Genomic DNA, 9,664 nt, shown 5'->3' with positions numbered 1-9,664 from the left:
AATAATTTATTATCATATTTGGTAATCGACAATAGAAACAAGCAAGCGCAAATATAAAAGTATGGCACAATGAAATATAATTGAAAGTTGGCACAAAAATAACGAGTTAATCAAATTCAGATGATGGACGCCCAGCGTCTTCATCAATAGGTCATTTGTGTTATATTTTCAGTTTAAATAGCTGCTGAATACAACTATAGCCGTCACAATTTTAGTTTGAGCTAGAAAATAAAAAGTAACAACTGTTTTTGTCAATCGTCAGTTTGGTCAAAAAGCAAGCATGCATATGCCAAGATTGTGGAGCAAATGCCGCAACGTAAGTACAGTATATAGTCAATTTACTGAAATTTCCTATGTGTATATAATATATATTTGTATATGACAGTATGGCATTAAGATAATGTCTCGAGGGGCTTTTCCATGTTCTTGCGGTGATTTCCAAGTGTTTTTACACGGTCAGACTCGTTGAGTCTCATTTTGTTTTATTCATTTCTATGATTTATCAATTCTAGTATTTGGATGTGTAAAGTGAGTTTATTCTCTACATCCGCTACCCTAGGATCCTTGAAACATGTTGTAACGCGTATAATTTCAGCCCACAGGTGTCGCTGACTCGATGACTGTCACAGTCTTTCGCGACTCCTTATCTATTGCTATGAATCTCTCACTTGTATGAATTCTGATGTGTATATTTAATTTTTTACGATTGTCATTATACACGTTTGTCAATTTTTCGTGCTTTAAATTTTGTGTTAATTCTTGCATGATAGAAATAAATTATCTGAATCTTTATTCACAAAAGAGTTAGCAGATTCGTTTTTGCATAGCACCAAGTCCACGGTCTTTCTTATCTCCATCCTAATTCAGCAGCCATTTCAGAATGTTCTTTATATTCATACCAGACACTTCGGAACCCAGCATAAGAATTTCCCTTCTTGGGCTTTCTGTAAATAGTACGAAAACAAGTTGAATAGCTGGAATTGGGAGGGAGCTTTCATTGAATAAATGGATACACCTTTGTTTGACTTGAATAAAATTCACAAAAACTCAGTCAATGGGAATGAAGATAAATAGGGATTGGAGCTTAAAAGGTTGGAATAGCCAATGAAAAAGATTTGCTGAATATAGTAATTTCGATTTTTCACTGTATGAAATAAATATTAACGTTATATTGACACTTGATAATAAAAAACAAGAGAGCTACGCTCAAATATATGGACATGTAGCGCTATCTAGTGGTGAATTCGATTGACGTCATAGCACAGTCAAAAAACGAATCTCATGCAGCTCACCGGAATATTTGAAATAAATGAAAATAATAGCCTTCTAGCGAAAAATTTAATCTTCAAGCACTGAAAAATTTTGGTTGGTCCAGTAATCAAAGAGAAAAGCGACTTTTTAGAAACGTGTCGAAGGACAAGAAGAAGAAGAGTGCCAGCATAAAATGCAAAACGATCGTTATGTCCACTGACGTGTCCAATATAATGTATACACAGTTCTCGTTACTCTGCATGTTACCAATTTACACCCTTTGGTACTCCCGTAGTATATATATGTAGCCTACCGGGGATTAGGGTTAGACCATAATTTTATTCCGATTTTTCGTTAAGCTTTCCGGTTGAACTAAGAATATTTCATTTCTATTACGAGTTCGGGCCTGTCTGTGTTAGCCAAGTGAATATCTCAATGTCCATAGGTTTCAGACCCGTTACAAAACTTGATGTAAAGTAGGCGAACAAATTAGTTACCGCCATATTGGTACATACACTTCTGGAGCGCCAAACCTTTCGGTAGGCGTACTTCTATCATTATTTATTAGTTGAAAAATGCTCGTTGAATCACAACATATCACTTTGTGCGCTGAAACTTGGCAAACTCAAAGAACTTAATGTTATGATTATGTCATGTGTTAGACTTTGATGAGGTTATTACAATGATCATATTACAAATAATACAAAGTTCAGAAACGATCAAGTTTATGTTTTGCCCGTGCTGGTGCGTCTAGAACTCCCCGGAGAATAATAATAACACGCGGTACTTGAGGAATGGGTCTGTCCGGGTGACTGATCCTCAAACACCTGTGGTTCAACCTTGATGACTTGTTTTCGTAAATGCGAAAGTCTCAGCTAACATTTTTGACGATTATCCAACCGCGGGTTTTAAAAAGTTAAGTATTGGTAATTAATAACCCATGAAAAGTCAATCTTTTTAAGGAAGTTGCCAGTTACTGTATGTGATCAATCAAACATACTAATTAAAAATCAATATCAGATGAATTTTTTTACCTTTTGTTTTTTGCACGGAAATTTATTTCTTTTACAGGTTGTTTTTTTCTTTGTACACTTGGCAAATTTTTTTATACACGAAAAGTCATTTGTTCCACACTTTGGGCAAGGTGGTTCTTCTTGAAAAAAGCATGCACTGCAGGCTGTGTGTTGACAATCTCCTTGACAATCCTGACTTTCAATCAGGGCGTTCCTGTGAGAAAACAGGGAAGCAGGTTTAGAGTTTGTTCGTCGTTCACGCCATTTTGTTTAAGATGGTTTGAACAAAGATAAAAACCAAACATCAAGAGTGCATTGAACCCGAGGGTGGGGATTGAACGGCAGTAGCATTACATAACTAACCGTCCCAAAGTTACTCTGTAGTTGATAGGAGTTGTCACATTACGACTGACTGAGATTTATTTTACGACAACCGTAAATGACAGCATTATCATGCTGAATACACTCGTCAACATAATTGTCCACATCGGCATCTTTGGTAAAAAGGTGCGAGCTGTGTATTATTTCCGGTGAATTATCATTGTTGGCAAACAATTCTCATTTGTCTACTCATAAATTATATGCCGGGAATATTCCTGACAAGATTACACGTTGAAATAGAGATTGGGGTTTGTTTTCCAATTAAAGTAAGGTTGGTCACAAATATAATTTTCCTATCTCAGTTGAATTGTTTCTAAAGAGTTGTTGATTGGAATGCCTTGTTCCATTTATTTTCCAGAAAATGACCGAGTCACCTCTATAATAATAATATATATAACAAAGATGTTACATTATAAAAAATCGAGCGCCAAAAATTTCTTTGTATGGGAATCCTTGATAGTTTGATTTATCATCCAAAATTTTTTTTCTTTCGAGAAACAGGTTATGAATACTAATGCTGACAAGGAGAATAATACTTTTGCTTTGGAGTTTTCGCACCTATTTAAAATTCGGCTTGTTCTAGCAAATATACGTCATTAACAATGGCCCTCTTTGACAAATTTGACACTGCCAGAATTGCAAACATATTGTTTAATCGGTATCGTTTGTTTAAAAGTTTAGTCTTTTGAAATTGAGGAATGTTACATAGCATGGAGAAAATGAGACATTTAAAATGAAAATATCGCAATGTTCTGATGCCTAGAACCAATTCATAAGTGTATATTAGTCTTCTACTTCTACAAATCTAAATTAACTTGTTATCCCCATTCGTTTGTCACCAGATTTGATTGTTTCCGTTTTCACGGGCTATAGATCAAAACCTCCAGACACTTTATATTAAAACATCTAGATGGGACAAAAGCTTCATAAGCACGCGATTGTCAGATTGATAAGTGTTTTAAGGACATTACTTCAGATGGATTCCCATATTGACGCAGTCACGGATTTTTTTATTCTACGATTGTTTCCAAGTACTCCGGTATAAAGAGGGTTAACAAACAATCTAAAAAATCGCAATATTATTGGAATTTATGGTAATTAACAACATGCCGAATCAGAATATATATCCAATGCGCCAATGATTACTCAGTACAACGAAACTATAAAGTTACTTTTCCATACTTACTGTAAAATAAGAGTCAAATTTCTGGTTGTGTGACAGTGTATTTAGTGGTGTGGGAATGGCTTGGATTTGCTTTAGAGGACCAACGCGTGTTTACTCGTCCTTTGAATCATTCGCGAGTGACAACTGCTTTGATGGCAATTGCGGAAGCGATAAAAGGCTTACACTCAACACTCTACGCCTCCGGTATACCAGGCATGAATACATGTACGCGTAGAACTATCCCGAACGAGCATCAATATTAAACGATCGAGATTAATTTGACTTTGATTTCACAAGACGTCAAACGCTGAGTACACTTTGGATGAAAAACACACCTGGCACGGATCAATCTGTTTAGCGATGGCGACACGCGATGGTCAAATCAGTCAATTTTTCAAATATAATATAGTTCGCCGCATAATAAATAACCTAGTTTGTTTTTATATAATTATGCAACAAGAGTAGCGTAGCACAGGAAAATGAAAAGCAAAAAAGTGTTCGAAGTACGATTTCACGCTGCTGTTCCACGGCGCACGTAATGTTACTCACCGTGGGCCAAATGCAGCAACGACAAAACAATTTTGAACCAATGACCTTCCAATAAGTTATTGCAAGTTATCAGTGTTTGCTTATGGACATGGTGCCTAACATAAATTACTCATTGCTCTGAGCATATAAGAGGTCACTTGTGACTCTATTTAGAAGGTAATATCTTCAATTCTGAATTCGGCGCAAATTCTCACAAAAATAACTAGGCGATATTACAACGTATCAACTGCAAAAAAGAAATCACTTCATTTACCTGGCAGAACAGATTGCCTTTGGATTCTCCAAACAAAAATCTGCCGAGCATTCCGGTTGACACGATTCTGATTTTGGTAACCCTTCTCTTGGATCAGTGTCTACCGTTACTTTATCCACTGAAATAATAATAGGAAGAAACTTAATTTAAACTACAGTAATTTGATTTAACTCGTAACCACTAACGGCAACGATTTCAAAACTTATTCAGATATGGGCACAAATTTTGGAAATTATTCAGGCAAAATTAGAGGAACATTGATTTTTTAATAAGTAAAATATTTTGATATTCAATTTAATGTTATTTGTGGGTACGCCCGAGAATTAGCCATTTGGTGAATCTATCAGTTTTGTCTGCGTCCGTTGTCGTAATCTTATCAATGGCCGATGAATGCAATGTGCTTTTTCGGAATTTACTTCCTCGTTATGATTGATGAGTGTACTAAATACTTTTCTTTTCTCTACTGTTATGAGTTACGAGATCCGTATAAAATAGTGACGTTATTGGTGAATGGATGATGCAACAGTTTCAAAATTCTGGCATCACACTTTCAAAAGTTCGATGTTTTCGGTGATTTTTTAACAGTGTTTATGTAATGCAAGACCAAAAATGTCTTTTGTGCGCTTACTGCAAAATTTTGATGAAGCTAAACAGTTTTTATCATTATATAAATTATTTTACAACCTCCCAGGAAGCCAAATCATTTGAATTGAGTGTTAAGTAAACGTAAGGTTCCAATTTGCGTTTGATGGAGAGAGAAAAGTAACATTAATCATGACGATTATCTTACGTCCCCTCTTATGTTGTTGACCATTTCAAGATTCATACATTCATGCCATGAAATTTGGCGTATTTTTTTCTTTTTATCCAAATGAAGGAAGTTAAACGACATACAATTTGAATTAATCCGATAGATTTGACCCGCCCACCAATCCAAGGTAAATAACCTACCGGTCGCCACAAGAGTCGTGTGAAGCATTGATCGTAAAAGTAAGCATACTATATTTCGGAATATAATGTATGGGTAATTCTGGCTTGAGTTTTCGTTTGTTTATCTCTCGGGGTCTATATGGGGTCAGTTATTATAACCGCTCCCATATTGAAAACCAGAACCAAAATTAAAATCTCGCCTATCTTGCTTTGAAGTTAAATGAACCCTCCCGTCTTCCAGTAAAAATATACACAACAAATGCGCGATAATCATGCACGAACATTTTTGATACTTGTAAAAGTGTAGCATAAAAAGGGTTAACACCATGCGGGCCGATACTGATACAGAATTCTTTTATAAATTTCCGAATGCAGCCAACTAGCGGGTATTTTTCTTAACTTGATCTTGCACACGCCCAAACTGTTTACTGTAAACATGATTTTGTGTTTGTGTAAACGAGGATAATTAGACCAAGTCCATACCACTTCATACGCGGTTTTTGGAAATCCGAGTGTACATTACACATCAGGTTTATTTCAAATTGCTAAAATATTGAACTTGATGAAATATTTGAATGTTTTTATTCCGAAAATCCATATTTTGATCTTAGTGATTATATAAAAAAGCGTTTATGATTTTATAAAAATGTTATAAATTTGTTGTGGTCAATTTTGAGTGAAGGATCGAAATGCAGATGGAAAGCAGTTTGAAATTTTTAATAACCTTTCAAGCGAAAGTCCGTTTATACAACAGTTTTATGTGCAATCGGGTGCTGGCTTGAGTGTTTCGACATGATCAGACGAAAAATTAGTTCGGAACCATAATCTAAGTCTAAGTCATCAAGTTTTGTAGAACAGATTAGGCACACTAGCAAATGTGCCAAACGTACCATTGATCTATTTCGGATCGGGTCTAATTTGGCATCAGAGTAACTAACTTTTCGCGTCCGAAGCGGAGTCTGTATCTAAAAACAAACTACCTTGGGGTAATTTAAAATGGTATTACTGTACTGTCGGGTTACACGCTCAATTTTAAATAATGCACGAATTCCTCTCCTTACACCCAGATGGCGTGCTGCGTAAAGTTTCGTGTGGTTAGTTTTATCCTTGATCTGGTGATGAATTACTTATTTATCTAACAAATTGATCGTTGTTGTTTTGGGTTAGACACTTGATGCACCCCTCATAATCCGCTTGCATACTGATGCATGGACGCCACACCCTCCATAAACGGTAACCATCGGGCGGTAATTTGAGGTAAATCAGATTTTAATCGGATATTGGATAAACTGCAAGTTAGAGTCAGATATTTGTTTGTTGCGTACACGGAGTTTCGAATTTTATTACAATTTCGGTCATTTATAAAAATGTATGAAATATAACAGTAAATACTTTCCCTAAATTATTTTTCTTAAACATATTAAAATGTCGAATATACTGAATTAAAGGGTAGCAGTTTTTTGCGTTTTTATGGGCGCATACCAAATATTTAGGTCGAAAATAACAACTTCAAAATTAATTAATTAACGAGGGGAAATTAACTTCTTGCGTGCCAGTATCTCCCACCCACTTTGCTTATTATTTTTCCACCGCCTTGTGAATTTCTTTCAACTCTGCCCCATTCGTGATTTATCAAGATATTATCATACGTGTATTTGAGGTAGGCGGCTGTTTATACATATACTTTAAAATGCCATATAACTTGACAATTTTTAATCTGCCAGGGTATGTGATTTTTGTGGGGTAATCTATCAAATTTAGGGTGTGGATAGTGTCGGGAAACCGTACTTGAATTATGGCAGGTAGATTAGCTGTTTTTAGTGTTCGTTTTAGAATATTGTTGGCCCATCAACCGATTCGGCTTCATACCTAAATTTGGACAAGATTTTGTGTAAAACAACTAATCGGGTCAAAGTTAAATATAAAAGGGTAATCCAACACACGTAGCACCCCAATGGGTACCTGTGCTAAATCTGGTTATGTCGTTAATATATATTGCCTAAACATCGATAAAATTTGTACAAACACAAATTCCGGACGCGTTTTGGGACCATTTTTGTCGAGCGAGTCATTAAAATTGCCTTCATGTAGGTAGGGCAGAAACGCACTCAATTTACAGTGTAAACTAATAGTGGTTGAACTTTTTCCACGCAAGATATTTTGTGGTCATTTACTTGTGGTCTATTTGCCAGGTGCTACTGGATTCTCTGAAGCCAAATGTCAACAAAATTCTCTCAAAACAACATGTGATCTTTCGCGAAAATAACACAGACGACTAAAATTGTCTTCAATATAATTGATTTATCTTTGAGCATTTTCTTTTACAAACGGTATAGTCTGTCTCCCGTATTCATTATTTTGTAATGCGTAGCAATATTTTAACAAACATGGTCGTGGATCTAGTTTGGGACATAAATCAAGCCACATGCTTCCCGTGAAACTAATAAAATAAGTGGCAAAATAAAGTGGTTCAAAATCACGAAATTACGTAAAATATCGTTTTTAGACGAGAGCTACAAACTAAAAAAAATATTCGAAACGCGAAAAAATTAACGCGGGTTAAAAATTAAAATGAGCCGAACAAATAATAACTAAAATTTAACTTTACGCTGTGATATCTCGGATATATTTTAAAATCAATTTTTTTGTTTAATTTAATATACAGCCATAAATGAATAATTATTAAATTAATGAATATTATTAATATTTACTTGCTCTGCATCTTCCTTTCCATCCATCTTTCATTGTAGTTGTTGTTGATGACATTTCTATACTCGGCGCAGACGTCCTCATAGTAATATGTGGGGTGAGGGGTTCGGGTTCACAAAGCAAACCGCGGTCACATTTTCCAAGATATTCGTGTTGTCCCCCACATGATTCTCCATCTAGTTTTGCGCAACGTGGGCAACATCCACATACGTCTGTTGTAATTCCGCCTTTGCAGTTAAGTTTTTTGGGATTTCGTTTGGGGCAATGAAGTTTTTCACACGACGGACAACGAAGCGTGTTTTCATTCATTACGGGCTCAACAAGCACTTGTCGACCTTTCCTGCCTCCCTTCCCATCTCCTCTTTTTCCTCGCTTGGATTCTACTAATTCTTTAAAATTGGTGGAAAGCATAATAAAAATCATGAATAATGCTCGAAAATTCATCCTTTTTCTTGTTTTTGTTAAATATAAATCTGAAAGCAAAAAAGCATTCGTTATTACTGGCATCAAATAATTATGCATCTCAGTCTAATAACACGTCTGCCAATATTTCCCTTTTCTTAAAAAATATCAAAATTCTCGCTTTTTTAATTTCTACTAAACTTGATCTGTCTCGTGTTCACTGAATAGCACCAGCATTGCGTGAAACAGTAAAAAATGAATCTAAAATATTTAACGCACAGGCCAACCTACTTGATTTGTGTACTTTTTACAGATAATGATAATTTATTATCACCGGAACCGAGTCAACAACAAATGTTGTACTTTTATCGGGCGAGCACTTTGAAATTTAGTGTTTTTTCTATGGTGTGGTGACGAACGTGAGAGTTCGAGCGTTTGACTACAACTCGTCCCATTCAGGATCGAATTATTTGTTATGTCGGTATACACATTTTTACACTCCACTTTACATCAGAGTGATGAAAACTAAGCAGTTGTGGTAATTGCACTAAGCATCTCTGACTCTGTATTAGATCACTTTAAACGTGGTTTGTATAAAGCAAATTTGTCACTAGTTCATTAGTAAATACTGGATACAATAAATTTTGAAAAGGCTTGTTTTAGTCTGATTGTCGAATAATTTTCTCTAGCAAAAGTACTCAAGGACATGCGTTGATGGGTATTGGTTCCATCTTTCATGTCATCCAAAGACTCACAATATGTGCAAGTGATTTTTGCCTGACATCAATGGCTCTTTTAAACCCATCGCCTTGTTTGACGTCATTATTATTTTTTTTGAGAAATATTTGAGATTTTTTTCCGTCGTGGATAATATTTTTACAGAAAAAATGGCTGATTTACGTGTATTTTTTTTAGCTCGGCGATAAGAATAATGTCAGCCGTATTTCGACCGCTATTAGACGATGAAATTGTACTCGTTGCATCGACGTCCGTGACTCACGATTTTTCATT

The 9,664-nt window shown here is 35.5% G+C and overlaps 1 protein-coding gene across 1 annotated transcript; it reads right to left on the bottom strand.

The window, feature by feature from the left end:
- LOC120346507 (uncharacterized) lies at window positions 1–8,719 on the bottom strand. Its single transcript, XM_078115495.1, has 4 exons — window positions 8,254–8,719; window positions 4,613–4,730; window positions 2,286–2,478; window positions 1–944 (listed from the first exon to the last, which is right to left on the bottom strand). Exons 1-4 carry the CDS (start codon window positions 8,693–8,695, stop codon window positions 894–896), a joined length of 804 nt encoding a protein of 267 aa, XP_077971621.1. The 5' UTR covers window positions 8,696–8,719; the 3' UTR covers window positions 1–893.
- Window positions 8,720–9,664: the final 945 nt, after the last annotated feature.

This window comes from Styela clava, chromosome 8 (assembly GCF_964204865.1).
Source record: "Styela clava chromosome 8, kaStyClav1.hap1.2, whole genome shotgun sequence".
Classification (NCBI taxonomy): Eukaryota; Metazoa; Chordata; class Ascidiacea; order Stolidobranchia; family Styelidae; genus Styela; species Styela clava.
The sequence above is the reverse complement of the archived record's forward strand: the minus strand, read 5'-3'. Positions and strand labels throughout refer to the sequence as shown.

Bases quoted from the DNA above. Each gene is read 5' to 3' on its own strand.
- LOC120346507 (XM_078115495.1), bottom strand. From the start codon at position 8,695: ATGAATTTTCGAGCATTATTCATGATTTTTATTATGCTTTCCACCAAT. The intron at 4,731-8,253 runs GTAAATATTAAT...TTATTATTTCAG, and splicing joins GAAAGGAAGATGCAGAGCAA to TGGATAAAGTAACGGTAGAC. The intron at 945-2,285 runs GTAAAAAAATTC...TACTATTTACAG, and splicing joins TTCCGTGCAAAAAACAAAAG to AAAGCCCAAGAAGGGAAATT.